Genomic DNA, 16,911 nt, shown 5'->3' on the forward strand with positions numbered 1-16,911 from the left:
GCCGATACACACCCACAACGTGCACACCGCTTGGGAACAGTCCCTTGACTATTGGAAACAGTTGTGTGGATCCGTCTCCATTGGATGTTGACTGTGAGTGGGTGGTTTTTCTGTAAATCTGGTAGTCAATAAAATGGAGCACCCGGTTCTCTCTTACCGCCCTACGCCTTCCAGCTATACGGGAACACGTCACATTATGGCTTTGGAAATCCTCACGTCAGCTCGACTTTTGTTCAGGCAGCATTTGCTTCACTTGTGCTTGTCCTGGATTCATTGCATACATCAGCAGTGTCATGGTGAACAGTTCCAAATGTGGAGACGGAAGACCTGAGTTCTAGCTTGAGCACATCTGCTGCCTTCTCTGAGGCTCATTTTCCTCATGTATAAAATGGGAATAACTGTTAGACAGCGCCGACCTTACTGGGTTGTGAGAGTCGCAGAGACAGTGCTACGTGGAGATGCTCTGTAAGTCATTGAATACTGATGGGAAGTCAGGCATTGTGGCCATTAGCCTCCAAGATGGCCCCCAGCGGACCCCGCCGCCTGGCCTTCACAGCCTCGTGTAATCCCCTCCCCTTGAATGTGGGCTGGACTTAGTGACTCACTTCTCTCTCTTTTTTTTTTTAAGTTTTTAATTTTGGAGAGTGCACAAGCAGAGGGGGGACAGAGAAAGAGAGAGGGGGCGAGAGAAAATCCCAAGCAGGCTCCTTCAGCACGGAGCCCAATCTGGGGCTCAATCCCATGAACCGTGAGATTATGAACTGAGCCGGAATCGAGAGTTGGACACTTACTTAATCAGCCGAGCCACCTGGGCACCCTGATTAGTGAAATCCCTTCTGATGAGCATACGAAGGCAGAGTGGCAGTGTGTGACCTGGAGGCTAGGTCGAAGAGGACAGCGTGGCATCCCTCTTGCTTGCTGTCTGTGGATCCCCGGCTCCGGGGGAAGCCGTGTTTTGAGCAGCCCTTTGGAGGATCCCACTCGGTGAGAAACTGAAGCCTCTTCCCACAGCCTGCCTGAACTTGGAAGTGGGTTTCAGCTCCAGTCTGCGTTTCCCTTGACTGTAGCCCAGCAGATACCTTGCCTACAGCCTAATTAGAGACTCTGGGCCAGATCCACCCAACCCAGGTGTTCGTGGATTCCGACCCTTAGAAACCGCATGACATCCTAATTCCTGTTTTAAGGTGCTAACATCTGGGCTAATTTATTACATAGCAATAAATAACTAATACGGATGTCCTTGCTAAGTCCCTACATTTATAAAGGGTGATGTTTACTATGTTGTCATATAAAGAAAATCTCTAAATTTGGCATCAAGCGGGCTTAGCCTCCAATTATGAAACAGTTGTACTCTGGTGCACAGTTGTTTGACGAGGGTCAGTAAACCATTGCGGTTTGGTATAGTGCTATTTTCTACGTTGCAGAACTTTGTAAAAGTTGATTCTCTTACTCTTTTAAGAATTAACTTTTACTCGTTGTGTTAGTTGGGATCCAGGCAGGAAAACCAAAATCGCCCCAGTTATTTTTACACAGAGAATTTAGTAGAAAAAACGGTTTACTGGGACTGAGTTATCAGAAAGCAGCTTCTGTTTCTAGGGCTTGCGGGGAGCACAAGGAAGGGTGTTACTGGAGTGGAGCAGGCAACTAGTGGTGGGGCAAGATGAAGCTGGATCTGAAACTATGAGGGGACAAAAGAGCTAGAAACTGGAGCCAAGCACTGCTACTGGAACCAGCTGAGGGTCCAAAGTGCAGCTCCCTCAGAGGGACAGCGGCAGACATGGGGGAGCAAGTAACCAACCTCTCCTTCCTCCCTCCTCTAGGTAGGTATGCCTGAGCAAGCCCGTCTGAGCTCCTCCTCCCGCGGTAGCTCGCGCTCTCTCGCGCGCTCCCCCTAGTGGCAGAGCCTAACAGGAAGCTGCAGGCAAAGCACAAATGGGGTTTGCAGAGTCCCGGAACCAGCATCGTAGACCAGAGCTGAGAGAGAACAGCTGAGTTAACAAAAAGCACAAGTCTTTCCTTGATTAACAGATTGTGGATTAGTTAGTAGGCACATCCTCTGTCAAAGCCTCTCCATTCATTATTCACAGCAGCACAAGCCTGGGAGGGGAGATTGTGTCACTGGAAGTTCCCTCCCTGGGGCTCTAGGATTTCCCAATGGTGCAGCAAGTGCTATGAGCCTGTATCTTGCCCAACCCTGCAGCAGCTGAACACTTCCCTAGCAGGCTTTCAGCTTTGGAAACCAAAACCATCGTTTGTGCCCTACTGATCTGTTGAGCTCACAGACCCAACCCAAGTTATGTTTCACTTTAAATTAGTTTGAATTTTTTTAAACATTTATTTATTTTTGAGAGAGGGAGAGAGACTGTGTGAACAGGGGAGGGGCAGAGAGAGAGGGAGACAGAGAATCCGAAGCAGGTTCCAGGCTCTGAGCTGTCAGCACAGAGCCCGACGCAGGGCTTGAATTCATGAGCCATGAGATCGTGACCTGAGCCGAAGTCAGACGCTTAACCGACTGAGCCACCCGGATGCCCGTAATTACTTTGAATCTTTAAAAATTAAAAGAAAGTAAAATTCATGTCATCCGTCTCACCAGCCATATTTTAAGGGCCCAATGGTTATATGGGGCTAGTGGCTACCATATTGAACTGCACAGATTTTCATTATTGCAAAACTCTGTGGGTCGGTGCCTTTCAAATGCTCATTGGGAGGAAAAATACTAAAAGACATTGGATCTTCAAGAGGAAGATGTAGTACATAGCTTCTCCAAATGTTTTTTAAACCAATGAGCCCTTTGTTTTCATTGATTTAGACTCTGGAGACTTGCTTTGGTTGCGTGATCTTGAGATAGGCACTTGAATTTCTCTGGGCATCCGTGTTCTCTGTTCACACCTTGGCCAGTGTCATATGCAAGTTTGCTCTTTATTAGAAACCACTTTGCCAGCATATAGTGTCTGGTGCTGTTGCTTTCCTCGGCCTTAGTTTCAAGAAGAACCTATGATTTTACTCCCAGAGCCCTGATTGACCTCCCTGCCCCCATCTCTGCAGTGCTTTCTCCTCCCAGCACTGTATCTGATCACCACCTTCCCTGTGGCAACTCTGGCGGCCCGTGACCCACAGGAGAAAGTCTGAAGCCAGAGCCTTCATTATGTACTGCTTGCCATTCGGGCTGTGCCCTCGCCACTGCCTCCTTAATTTTTAACTCCTAATACCCTACTCTGTCAGCTTCCGCTGGTGGTTCCCCGAACTCACTCTGTACTGCACACCTTCGCACCTTTGCTCAAGCTCTTCCCCCAGCCTGGGAGTCCTCCCATCCCACTGTCCACCTCCTCAACCCGCCTGGTGGGAGGCCAGCTCGCTGGCAGCCCCGTGTGCCGCCTTCTGTGGCTCTGCCTCCGTGTTCGTGGCGGGGTCGTCCGTCACCCTGCCTGCTCCTGGCCGACGACTGCACGCCGGCGGCGTGCTGGACCAATGTGATGTTCCTCCAAGGGGCAGCTTTTGGTCAGGGACTCCCCAGTGGCCTGGCCGAAGCCATCCCTGGGCTGTTCTTCTGTCTGAGACTCTGCCCACCTCTTCGTTCCCTGCCCTCTCTCCCAGGTGTCACACTGGCACTGAGCTTGACCGTTCCCCCTGCCCATCCTGCTCCCTCCCCCTTTATCCCACGTGTATTTCTCCCCAGTAAATCTCTCTGGTGTCCAGTGCTGTCTTAGCATTTACTCCTCGGAGAACCAAACTGATCCAGGTAAAACTTCCCCTGACTTGAAGCAGGCAGAATCAAGCACTTTTTCATCCGCTTTCTCAGAGCCCTCTGCTTTAGCACTTACTCCGTTTTGCCATTAGCCCGCCCCCACCATCGTCCTATCATCTGTCGCTTCCACTAGGCAGCTCCTGAAGTCGGTGGGGTACTGTGTGTCCTGCGTTCTGTGCACTGACTGGATGGGGTTGGAGCCCATTTGTCCTTCGCGGAGCTGAACAGTCTTCTCTCAGTGTGACCAGTATCAGAGGAAGGGGCGTTGCGTGCCTCTGATCAGAGAAAGGACACAACGGCATCATTTATGCATGAGAGCAGGCTCCGTCTGTCATTAATGAGAGGGTTGAAGTCCACACGCTTGTTTACCAATGGTCCGCTGAGATTTTTGTGCAGCTTGGTGCCCACAATCTTTATTTTTTTCCCCATAGGCACTCTGCAGTACATGGCACCTGAGATCATCGATCAAGGACCTCGCGGGTACTGCGCCCCGGCGGATATCTGGTCCCTGGGCTGCACCATCATTGAGATGGCCACCAGCAGGCCTCCGTTCGATGAGCTCGGTGAGCCGCAGGCAGCAATGTTCAAAGTAAGACATGTTTGGTGATTGAAGTTGCTGGTGTCAGGGAAATAATAAGTAAAAAGAAAATCTCCTGCCACTCCAGAAATCTCTCCACAAAGGTAGAAGAGAAAGCAAACAGTTTTATTGTTGAATAGGCATTAAATCAGAATGCGATGCATGCCACAGGCAGTCCACTAAGTGGTTGCAAGGACAGAAAGAACTTGTCCTTTTCTCCAGCCAAGCACTACCACCCTCTGACCCGTGGTCTCAAAGGAAACGATCACTAGTCCTCCCGTGCGTGGACAGGATAGTGCCACTGGTCACAGTAGTGCATCCAAGGGTCACTCGATAATTGGGACGACCATTTGCATCAGCTAATTGATTTTACCTAAAGGAAAAATAAACTTCTCCAATATTTAAGATAGGAGGTAGTTTTGGAGGAAGACACTACTGAAGTTAGGGCTCCCCCGCAACCGGAAACTGGGAGATAGAGATGGATCCTTCTTGATGTTGACATTTCCAGGAGTTGGCCCTCAGGTCCTTGAGAAAGGCATTCTTGGCAAGAGGCTTATTCAGCTTTTAAAAAGATTCACATAGCGTCTCAAAGACACCAAGAACTTGCAGTTACAAGTTTTCTAAAGTACATGTTCTAAGAAAAGAGGGGGAGGGGAGGTCTCTTCCCTTATTTTCAACAGGGAGGATGAAGGCTCTTTGTTTTCTCTTGGGTTTTTTTTTTTTTTTGTATTCTACCAGTCTTATTATTAGTTTTAAAAATCATAGCTGTTGGGGCACCTGGGTGGCTCAGCCATCAAGCGTCCAGCTTCAGCTCACGTCATGATCTCACGGTCCGTGAGTTCGAGCCCCGCGTCGGGCTCTGTGCCGGCAGCTCAGAGCCTGGAGCCTGCTTCAGATTCTGTGTCTCCCTCTCTGTCTGTCCCTCCCACACTCGCTCTCTCTTTCAAAAATAAGTAAACACGAAAAAATTAAAAAAAAAAAAATCATAGTTGTTAACATATTATCCATGTGATTTTTATCTCCTGCTTCTTCCCATACTGTGAGGAACTCATCATAAACATCATGTTGCATGTTGTTTATTTCTAACTTTTGCTTGTACAACTAACATTATTTTTTTTAATTTTTATTTAATTTATTTTATTAATTTACATCTAAGTTAGCATATAGTGCAAGAGTGATTTCAGGGGTAGATTCCTTAATGCCCCTTACCCATTGAGCCCATCCCCCCTCCCAGAACCCCTCCAGGAACCCTCTGTTTGTTCTCCATATTTATGAGTCTTTCATGCTTTGTCTCCCTCCCTGGTTTTGTCTTATTTTTGTGAAGCCTCTTATTTTGAATCTGTATTTGCCCTTACACTAGGTGAGGCTCAAATACCACATGGGCCTGTATCTTTGGAGGGCAGGTTTCTGACTGGTTTTGAAGAGGTGGGGCTTCGGATAGCAGACAGTGTTTACTTTGTCATTCTAAAAGCCCTCCCCGAGCTCACGGGAAGGCCACCCCAAGTATTGAGGCGCACATAAGACCGACTGGCCACCATGGGGGGGGGGGATTTTACCACCAGGCCTGCTCCCTTGGGAAGGGACATGCTTCCCATCCCACGGGAAGCTGATGCCAGGATAGCCCCTTGTGTCTAAGGCCAGGTCTGTGGCTTCTGGCTCTGAGTACACTTGGAGAAGTTGAAGAGAGGCTGTGGTCTTAAGAGTCCCTTAGCAGCAGTGGCCTCCCTGGAGCATTTTTGGTTGCCTGAAGGCTAAGGAGGAGGAGAGTGGGTTCACTGCTTATGGACGGTGAGGTCACAGTGCGTCAAAGCAGCCCGATAGAACATGCTCCAGAGGCCTTGCTTCCTTGCTTCTCTGCCAGGCATGGCGGCCCCTCGGCCTGTCTGCCCTGCAGCCTTGCCGCCTGCGTCTTCGCCGGACATTCCGGCTCAACCTCTGGCAGAACGAAAAGGAACGAGTGCAGGTTTCTCGGCGAGCGGAGTGCAGGCCGCTCAGCAGACGGACTGCTCTGCGCTGTGGGTGCCGTGGCTGCTCCCCTCAGCCTGGCCCCTGCAGAAGGTTCTCAGAGCAGCGGTCAGGCGGCTCCAACGTCAGGACCTCAAGTCGCCGAGTGTCTTCTGGCCCCCACGATCCCGACAAGACCCTGAACGCGAGGGCCGGGGGACAGCGGTAACCTTCCCCGCCCTGCGGCGTCTGTCCGTGGTGGAGCCATGTGGCTGTCGAAGATCCTACCTGCAGCTTCAGTCGTAGGCCTCGGGACAGATACTCGCTGGTGCAGAGACAGACATCGGGGCCAGAGAGGTGATGACATGGAGAGACACGGAGGGCGGCACGCCGAGGCCAAGGTGAGGGTGATGTGTCTGCAAGCCAACCGTTGCCACAACCGCCCGAAGCTGGAAGAGGCAAGGACGGATTCTCTCTAGGTTTCAGAGGGAGCGTGGCCCCGTCAGCACCTTGACTGCAGACGTCCAGCCTCCCAGACTGAGAGAGAATAAATCTGCATTGTTTTCAGGCACCCGGTTTGTGGCGCTCTGTGAAGGCAGCCCAAGAGAACTCCTACAGGGGCCTTCTGAGTAACAGCAAAGCACCTTTAGATGTAACGTAGCGACAGGGCACCAAGGCGCCGCCCACGTTCACTCTCTGCTTTCCGACAGTCTTGGGGACGCCACCCCTCTCTCCTTTGGGTTCTTGCCCTGAATTTCGGTCCCTGGCCCCTTAGTGGCCTTCCCCCCTGCCCCTCAGGTGAGGGGTGCCACTGTAGGTGTCCTGCATTTCACATTTTGGAGGGATATTCCATCCAGTGTTTAGTGTTCTCAAAATCTAAAACTCGATTTAAAAACTTTTATTTGATCGTGGTAAGAACAGTTAACAGGAGCTCTACACCCTTAACATACCTTAAAATGCTTGCTGCGGTATTGTTGACCCTAGGTACAGTTGTTGTACAGCAGAATTCTAGAATGCGTTCATGTTGGTTTTGTTTGTTTTTTTGTTTTTGTGGGTTTTTTTTAAGTTTTTAAACTTTATAAACATTTTTTTAATATTTATTTTTGAGAGAGAGAGAGAGCACGAGCAGGGGCAAAGAGAGGGAGACACAGAATCTGAAACAGGCTCCGGGCTCCGAGCTGCCAGCACAGAGCCTTACGCGGGGCTCAAACCCACGAACCGTGAGATCATGACCTGAGCTGAAGTCGGGTGCTTAACCAGCTGAGCCACCCAGGCACCCCTTAAACTTTATTTTTAAAGTTTTTTTTTTTTTTTTTACTTACTTGAGAGAGAGCGTGCAATCGGGTGAGGGGGCAGGGGTGGGGAGAGAGAGAATGAGAATGCTAAGCTCATCATGGGGCCCGATAGCAGGGGGCCCATCCCAAGACCCTGGGATCATGACCTGAGCCCAGATCAAGAGTTAGATGCTCAACTGACTGAGCCACCCAGGTGCCCCAAGATTTTTTGATTTTTAAGTAATCTCTGCACCAAACGTGGGGCCTGAACTTAGAAACCCGACATCAGAAGCTGCATGCTCTTCCGACCGAGCCAGCCAGGTGCCCCAAGAATGTGTTCATCTTTCTTACCTGAAACCTCATGCCCTTTGATTAGTAACTCCATGCACCTCCACCCCCAAACTGCCGAGCCTCCCTGCGTGTGGCCTCAGGGCTCCACTGAGGACTAGAACAGAAGCCCCAGGACCTCTTAAGCCCTACGCTCTGAAACTCCTCTGATTTCACTTTTCCAACAACCTACTGGGCAAAGCCAAGTCCCAAGAGGCCAGCCGGGCGAGTCGTCGAGGATGTTCTAACCCACCAGCTCCTCAAAGGATGGCAGGGGTAGGAGCTTTATACTGAAGGCACGTGCACCCGGATGTGCCTGAGGCCTCACAGTCACGTAAGTCCCCTCTCCCTTAAATGCAGGTGGGGATGTTTAAGATCCACCCTGAGATTCCAGGAGCCCTTTCAGCTGACGCCAGAGCATTCATTTTATCCTGTTTTGAGCCTGACCCCCACAAACGTGCCACTGCTGCCGAGCTGCTCAAAGAGGGTTTCTTAAGGCAGGTGAACAAGGGCAAGAAGAACCAAATTGCTTTCAAGCCAGCAGGTGAGGTCTGCCTGGACAGCGGGGGTGCCACCCGGGGCGCGGTGGATGCCTGGGCTCCTCTGTCACTGAGAGTGCCTGCTCTCCAGAGCCGCACGCACGGAACCTGTCCCTGTGAAGAGTGGCAGGGATTGGTGCGGGGGGCGTAGGAGTGGTCACACCCAGCCAGTGAATGTCCCTTGATTCCCTGACGGACAGAGGGAGCCCCACAGGTGACAGCGGCACCCTCCCACCCTGCCTTGTTAAAGTCTTTCATTTGAGATTGTGCCGAGAAGGGAGGCCAGGGGTCCCCTGCCTGGGTTTTGAGTCTTCGGTTGGTGCAGAGCCTGGCCTTTCCCCCTCTGCTGCTCCTGACCTTGATTAAGGGGTGCAGCAGCTGTCCTACAGGTCACTGAAGCGAAGTGGCCCCTTCTAGGGCAACGAGCCCTACCTGGCAATGACATAAATGTGGCCTCTGGAAAGAAAGCTGTTGGTTTTCTCTTTCCTGGTGTGAATGGAGTAGAAGCCAGGACAGATGCTCAGCATCTTGCTTGGGGGTGACAAGTTGTGTTTCCGTCAGTGTTTCCTGCAGGCTGGTTAGAGACGTGGTCTTGGGCCTCAGACCTACTAAAATGGAACCTACATTTCAGGGACCCCGGGTGACTGACTATACCGCCCCGTTAAGAGCAGCACAGACCTAACAGTCCCTGCATGGGTCACCTGGCCTGAGGGGCTGAGGCTCACCCTCCCCGCTCCGTGTCTGCCCCCACACAGAGAGTACCCGGGGCGCCACCCTGGCCCTGCCCACGTCTGGGGAGCCCATGGGCAGCAGCAGCAGTGACCACGGCTCTGTCTCCCCGGACTCTGATGCACAGATGGACGCGTTCTTCGAGAAGGCCCGGGCACCCAAGCACCGGCTCAGCCCCCTGCATAGGTACGGCCCACCCACTTCCCTACACTGTGGGCCAGGAGCCAAATCCCTCCCAGGTGAAAACCAGGAGGCTTTAGCTTTCTGCACCTCCCAGGTGAAAGCCAGGGGCTTTAGCTTTCTGCACGGTTAGTAGGGCGGCCAACAGTGCAGGTGAAGGCGGCGGGCAGCGGCAGCGTGTTCACTGCGGTCACTTCCCCATCTTCCTGTTCCTTCCCCTCCTTTCTCATCCCCTCCGCCCCTCCTCCCCTCCTCCCACCGTCCCCATTTTCTTTCCCTTTCTTCCCTTCTCTCTCCCTCTCTCAAAACTGGTGCTGTGGGGGTTAGAAAAAACACTGCATCTCTCTTCCACCTGCCTGCCTCCTGCAGTTTCACCTTAAGGGTGGGGACTGCCGACTCGCCTCTTAGCCCCTCCCCCATGGCGTCCCAGCCTGGAGACTTTGTTCCAGGACACGCGGGGATTGTCGCATGTGTTTGTCCGCAGCGTTCCAGATGAGAGCGCAGCCTCCTCCCCGGAGGACAGGGACCCGGGCCTCTTCCTGCTGCGCAAAGACAGTGAGTGCCGCGCCATGCTGTACAAAATCCTCTGGGAGGAGCAGAACCAGGTGGCTTCCAACCTGCAGGAGTGCGTGGTCCAGGTAGGGCCGGGTCGGGGGAGCTGCTCATGCCGCCCCCTCTGCCTGGCACCAGGTCCCGGAACAGGGACGAGTCTCCTGCTGCCCTGGACCGTTTGCAAAGTTACGGTAATCACCATTAAGTATTTCCCAATGCCCTTCCCTCTTCCAACAAGACAAAAGAAAATACAAAGCAAAAAAAAAAAAAAAAAAAAAAAGACTCCACTGAAGCCTGCATTTGCGGAACACTGCGGTGAACCGAGGCATGGAGTGCTGCTGCCCCCTGGTGTAAAACAAGCCAAATGCAGCACGAAGCTTAGGGACTCACAGCCTTTGCCCTTCACTCACGTGAACCCTTCGTTTTGAACCCCCAGCTGCAGGACACATTGAGTTGCCCTCAGAAGCTGGGAAAACAGCCACTTTAGGGGGAAAGGTTATGGATAAAAATGTTTGCATTTTAAACTTTTTTTTAATGTCTTATTTATTTTTGAGACAGAGACAGAGCATGAATGGGGGAGGGTCAGAGAGAAAGGGAGACACAGAATCTGAAGCAGGCCCCAGGCTCTGAGCTGTCAGCACAGAGCCCGACGCGGGGCTCGAACTCACGGACCGCGAGGTCATGACCTGAGCCGAAGTCAGACGCTTAACTGACTGAGCCACCCAGGCGCCCCAAAATGTTTGCATTTTAACTTACTTTGGAAGCGGGAAGGTCAAGGCCACTTGCCCTGCTATGAACTGTACCTTCTACCAGGGGCCGGCAGAGGGGGATCAGTTAGAAGGGGTTCAACAGGACGACAAAACCATTCCTAGAGGGGAGGTGGGCAGTGAGGAGAGGGGGCTGCCTAATGAAAGATCTGGGGGGAATTCCAGACAGACCCGTTCTCACCTGGGGAGCCCACAGAATACATCTTGAGTTTCCCCCTCTCTGACCTACTCAGTGAAAATTATTTTGGGGGGGGGGGGTTGGTGATCAGAGTTCAGAAGACTTGCATCTCTCAGCCGGCCACATCAAGCAAATAATTGGGATCCTGAGGGACTTCATCCGCTCCCCGGAGCACAGAGTGATGGCATCCACGATATCAAAGCTAAAGATGGACCTGGACTTTGACAGCTCGTCCATCAATCAGATTCATCTAGTACTGTTTGGATTTCAGGATGCTGTAAGTGTTCCGTCTGGCTCTAGAGAACATGCTAGAAGGCAGGAAGCCCACTGAAGTGGCTCACAGCCGGGACCCTGGAGTTCAGTTACCATCTTCTCCCCTAGTCCCCATCTCTTCTGTGTACACCTGAATCCCTAGTTTCAGCAGTTCATTCTAAACACAGAATATGCAAGTACAGGTGAACGAGGGGATTGTTTCTGGCCACTAAGAGGAGTGTAGGACTTGGGAACAAGTGGCATCTGCCAGCTGCGTAGGCATGGGGTTTAAGCTTATGTGTCTGTGCAGACAGATGTGAGTTGCTCCAGGCGTGAGACCGTGTCTGGTCCAGCTTTGTGTCCCACGCCCCCAGCGAAGAGCCTGACTTTTCATAGGTGCACCAGAAATACTCTCCGAGTAAACAACAACGAGCCTGGTGCGGGAGATCCGATCACCGCACCCATCCCGAAGACCCGGCATGACTTAGGGTCAGCTTGGAGGGAGACCCAGTCCGGAGGGAACGTAGGTCAGGTAGAGATGCAGGGCAGCACGGTTAACATTTTATCTCTGAGTAGAAGTAAACTAGAATTCGTAAGAACTCCTATTTCTTGAACGTACAGCAGACCAGAAATCTGGATTTTTGTGATTTATAGGTGAATAAAGTTTTGAGGAACCATTTAATTAGGCCCCACTGGATGTTTGCGATGGACACCATCATCCGGCGAGCGGTGCAGGCTGCGGTCAGCATTCTCATCCCGGGTAAGCGTGCCGCCTTCGCAGTCCAGGGCGGGCTCAGGCCATGGGCGAGGTCACACGTGTGCTCCGCGCTCAGCAGTGGTTTTCTCCTTCCCATCTGGGCAGTATACTTCCCTGCAATTCAGCAAACGCTAGCAACTTCTGGAGCCATACTTTTGTGTCCCCTACCCATAACCAAGGAGACTGCACAGAGACAAAACTTGTCATCGGAGAGGGAGCCCTGGGCCTGAGGGCCGGGATCCCGCAGTGCCCCCCCCTCCCCCCCGCCCTTCACTCGGGAATGCCTACTGGTGGCTTGATGGTGCCTACTACGGGCTCCGTCTCCTGTCAGAATCATCATGGGGTAGCTCTAGAAATCTTTGGCTTTTTTTAAGTTGCTTTCTTCAGTTAGAGACAGACAGCGTGAATGGGGCAGGGGCAGAGACAGGGAGAATCCCAAGCAGGCTCTGCTCGGTCAGCACAGACCCCGCCGCGGGGCTTGAACTCATGAAACCGAGATCATGACCTGAGCTGAAGTGGACAGTCACATGCTTAACGAGCCACCCAGGGGCCCCAGTTTTTGGCTTTTGTACCTCTCATTTGTCATTTGTGAAGCCACAGAGCTGCTTAATACCCAAGTTCTCTCTCCTGCGGTGACTTCATCCTCGGAGGGGGAGGCTCTGCACCACTCGTGTTGACATTGCCGCTTCCTCTCTTGACTTTGCTCCCTCCCTGTCATGTCCTCTCCTGCCTGGTTCTCGTTAAACCCCAGGACTTCATCACGCACCACTCCAAGCGGGCACCTTTTCTGTAGTAGAACCACCCAGGCCAGGCCAGGTTGGAAGCCTGGTTGCACCTCTGTAAAGCCATCCTTGGCTAACTAACTTAACGTCATTCAGCCTCAGTTTGCTCATCTATAAACTGGCCGTGAGCATCTTTTCACTGCTGAGAACGGAGTAACGGCTCCGCCCCATTTATTTATAACGTCAGCAGTCCCCTGATGGAGCACTGCCTCGCTGGGCCAGCCTCCGAACACTCCCGTTCGCTGGCATAAGGACAGAAGCTCCAGTGAGCCCTGGCCTTGTGTCACCACGGTGCTTTCTCCTTCCGTCATTTCACAGAGCTCCGAGCCCACTTCGAGCCCACGTCAGAGACCGAAGGGGAGGAGAAGGACCCAGATGAGGTGGAGGACGACTCTCCCCCCGCAGACCTGCCCGGGAGTGAAGGGCACGCGGCATACCGAGGGAGCAGCCCCCCGTCAGCGGGCGCCCCAGAGCCACAGCCCCAGCAGCTCCACCACCGGCACCTGAGCCTCCAGCTGGGCCAGCTCAGGCAAGAAACCAACAGGTGGGCAGGGGTGGGACAGTGACCTGGGCCAGGAAGGTTATCACTCTGCTTGCCTGAGGGTCTCACCCGGGTCTCTGAAAAGCATCTTCACCAACAAAGTGGGCAAGGGGGTGGTCTCAGCTTCAACTGGGGGAGAAAGCCTCCCTTTCTTTAACGTTAGGAATCAGAGAGCTGCGATGCCTTGCCACCAGGCACAGAGCGATCAGCTGTGCCGAAGGCACCAGCGTCTGGGGAGTTTTTTCTGTCTCTTCACCAAGATGAGCCCCCTGGCACGGTGTGGGAGTCCGGCAGAGAGCAGCGGACAGCTGCAGCCTGCCCCTACGGACGTAGCCAAGCCAGGGGTTGGTGTCCCAGAACCCTGACCCTGCAGAAGTTTACCCTCCCCTCTTTGAATCTCTTCTGCGTGATTTGTCAGGATTAGCCGGCAGGCATTCGTGGCCTTCTTTCCCAGCCAGGGGACCCTGGCATTGGTGTGAGGTACCCCCGAGAGAGCTGGTCTGTTTTGTTCACTTCCTGGCACATAGTAGATATTCGAAAATATTTGTCAAATGAGTAAAATGAGTCCCGTTTGCCCTGGGTAATCACATGAGTAGACCTATAAAAGACAGAACCCACGGGCAGAGCAAATGAGTTGGTGCTGGTTCCAGATGATGCCTTGTTGCCATATGATCACTACTAATGCCAATTAATACTTGACAGGGAGATATGGTATCAGGTATCCATATTTTGGAAGAAACATGGTATACAGTCCAGGGATCTCTGAAGTCTGACCTTAGGCAGATCTAATCACTTCTTTTTAGAGACCTAGAGGGTTTTTGTTTTCATTTTTTTAAGCTTATTTATTTTGAGAGAAAGACTGCAAGTGGGGAGGGGCAGGGGGAGAGAGAATCCCAAGCAGGCTCCACGCCATCAGCACAGAGCCTGACGTGGGGCTCGCTCCCACGAACCGTGAGCAGACATCAGGAGTCGGACCCTTACTGACTGAGGCACCCAGGCGCCCTGAGACCTGGAGTTGTAGTTAATAGGTGGCGGTAGCAAAATTGTGAAAGCTTTTAAAATATGACACCTGTGGAAGCTCGTGATAATTAGCCCCACTTTAAAATATTTTCTGGTGGGGCGCCTGGGCGGCTCGGTCAGTTGAGCACCCGACTTCAGCTCAGGTGATGATGATCATGGCTTGTGAGCTGGAGCCCCACGCCGGGCTCTGTGCCGACGGCTCAGAGCCTGGAACCTACTTCTGATTCTGTCTCCTTCTCTCTCTGCCCCTCCCCCACTTTTCCTCTGTCTCTCCCTCTCAAAAATAAATGTAAAAAAAAATTAATTTTCTGGTAAGGTTTATAATTACTAAATTCCTAAACTGTTACATACGGGCTCAGTGGCTCTTCATCTACACTGCTGATAGTCCTTCTGTTACTTTGCAGTTTCAGTAGAATTAGTAAGGACAGCAACCGACTACAGATGGCAGACAAGCACGCCTGTCCCTACGGCATGGAGATGCCTTAGCTGCTGTCAGGTAGAGCACGAGGATGGCACCTCCCACCCAGAGTGGTGTGGCCTGGAGGCACCTGGTCTGTCCTGAGTGGGAGGCCAGCCCCTGTGAAGCATTTAGCAGTCACTGGTTCCACAGACGTCTGGAGCTGTATTCCTCCCACTTGAGGTGGTCTTTTTGCCGGCTCCCTCCCACCACTGTCCATCAGAAGCAGGGGCACCCGGGTGGCTCAGTCAGTTGAGTATCCAACTTCGGCTCAGGTCATGATCTCACAGTTTGTGAGTTCGAGCCCCACATGGGGCTCGCTGCTTTCGGTGCGGAGCCTGCTTTGGATCCTCTATCCCCCTCTCTCTGCCCCTCCCCTGCTTGCACGTGCTCTCTCGGTCTCAGAAATAAATATTAAAAAAAGAAGCAGCAGGGCTTCTAGCTCCTTGGCCTCCTCCCCAGAGGAGAAAGAGCCTGAGAATTAGTTTCAGCAACTTGATCTGACACAGGGAGACAAGTTGTAATTATCAGATCCCTCCTGGCTGAGTTTACTGATCACCCTCAGGTTATCTTTCTGGTTCCTGATAGGTTTTGAGACAAAATAGACCCATGCCCTGAGTGCTGGTCTTTTTTTTCAAAGGGAGGAAACACAAGGTAGGTGCCCAGGTACAGGCTGCAACCAGACTGTTGGGACTGTGTAATTTTTTTCTCAGCCTGTAAGGTTCAACAAATGTTTGTGAATGGAACTGAATGAGGTTAGGCTCTCTCTGGATAATGGCTTGTTTGTTTAACCAGACTTTTGGAACACCTAGTTCAGAAAGAGAGAGAGTACCAGAATCTTCTACAGCAAACCCTAGAGCAGAAAACTCAAGAATTATATCATCTTCAGTTACAGTTCAAATCTAATGGTGAGTAATTTTCCACTTGCTCTGACTTGGGGGAGCGAGACCACTGAAAATATGCCTAACAGTCTAGTCAGCCTTGACACTGCTGCAGTTATTCTCTATGAAACCAGCAAGCACTCCAGTAGATTCTGGAATACTAACGATAAAAAGGAACTGCCGGTACATTCAAAAACACAGATGAATCACAAATGCATTATGCTAAGTGAACGCAGATTCAGAGGCTACACACTAGGACTTCCTAAGTATGGAATATTTATATATGCAGTACTCAAAGGCAAAACTACAGGGACAGAAAACCAATCAGAATGGGGGCAGGGAGGGCACGGATTATTCAAGGCCACAACAACTTTTTGGGGTGATGAAAATGTCTTACCACATACCTAACCAGGGCGATTTACTACCTACCTTCTGAATTCATTGTGTGCCTACAAAAGGGCTACAGCTGCCTCTTGGAATGTAGAATGGGTAGGCTCTGGTACAAAAATCTCAATACTGAATTCTTTCCTCATTTGATTTCCAGTGCAGATAAGGATGGGATTCCTTACAAAAGGCATTTTAAAGACTAGAATAAGCATTTAAAGTGGTAGACCTATAGCATATCAAATTCCAAAGAAGGAAAATCACCCTTACCTGTGGTTCCTTTAATCTCTGGAAAGTGAAGCCAAGAACTGTGTGATGTTGTGCACTGTGGACTAGAGCTGCTAAGACGGGTTTAATGAATTAATTTGCTTTCAAGTCACATTTACGTTCTGGAATAGTTTATTTCATTCAACTTATCGTTGCAGATACTCCAGAGAACCCAGCATCCCCACCTGGGTCTCATGGGCAGAAAACAGATAAAGAGCTTGTAGACTGGTTACAAGAGAAAGGAGCAGATGCGAGTACAATAGAAAAGGTAAATTTGTAACAAAAAAACATTCCTATGCTGTAATAATAACAAATAATAGCAGCTTAGCTCTTATGTATTTGATGTCTGTTTCAGATTGTTGAAGAGGGCTATACGCTTTCTGATATTCTAAATGATATCACTAAGGAAGATCTAAGACACCTTAGACTACGGTAAGAATGGCTTCAAAACACTAACAGAAAATGACTTTTTTCCCTGTGCTTATGCTTTTAAATAAACCAGTAGAAAACAAAGGGCTGGTAACTTTCCCCCTTCATTGAAATTAATTTCCTATCTGGGTAGTGTGTTTTCTAAGCCACAATCTCAGCCCCCAACTCTGGAGGTTTCCTAGGATCAGGTTGCGGATGAGTCAGAAAGAGGGAGGGGAAACACAAAAGCTCTCCCCCTCCCACCTTCTGCCATCCAACCCTTTTTATTCTCTAGCAACCTGGCATTCCTGCACATACCTTGCAGGTCACGTCCCCTTCCTACTGGGCAC

General features: G+C 51.2%; 1 protein-coding gene across 3 annotated transcripts in view; it reads left to right on the forward strand.

Moving 5' to 3' along the window:
• The window catches only part of MAP3K15 (mitogen-activated protein kinase kinase kinase 15), a 124,558-nt gene that overhangs the window by 106,707 nt on the left and 940 nt on the right, over positions 1-16,911 (forward strand). The window contains exons 19-28 of one of the 3 annotated variants that reach the window (XM_081792444.1): positions 4,177-4,334; positions 8,228-8,411; positions 9,162-9,321; positions 9,800-9,953; positions 10,904-11,089; positions 11,719-11,824; positions 12,922-13,147; positions 15,417-15,529; positions 16,312-16,421; positions 16,509-16,585. In XM_081792444.1, coding sequence (XP_081648570.1) covers positions 4,177-4,334; positions 8,228-8,411; positions 9,162-9,321; positions 9,800-9,953; positions 10,904-11,089; positions 11,719-11,824; positions 12,922-13,147; positions 15,417-15,529; positions 16,312-16,421; positions 16,509-16,585 — 1,474 coding nt within the window. Of the gene's footprint in view, positions 1-4,176; positions 4,335-8,227; positions 8,412-9,161; positions 9,322-9,799; positions 9,954-10,903; positions 11,090-11,718; positions 11,825-12,921; positions 13,148-15,416; positions 15,530-16,311; positions 16,442-16,508; positions 16,586-16,911 lie in introns of those variants that run through there. The other 2 variants (XM_081792442.1, XM_081792443.1) reach the window with 2 other exon arrangements.

This window comes from Panthera onca, chromosome X, assembly GCF_046562875.1.
Source record: "Panthera onca isolate mPanOnc1 chromosome X, mPanOnc1 haplotype 2, whole genome shotgun sequence".
Lineage (NCBI taxonomy): Eukaryota > Metazoa > Chordata > Mammalia > Carnivora > Felidae > Panthera > Panthera onca.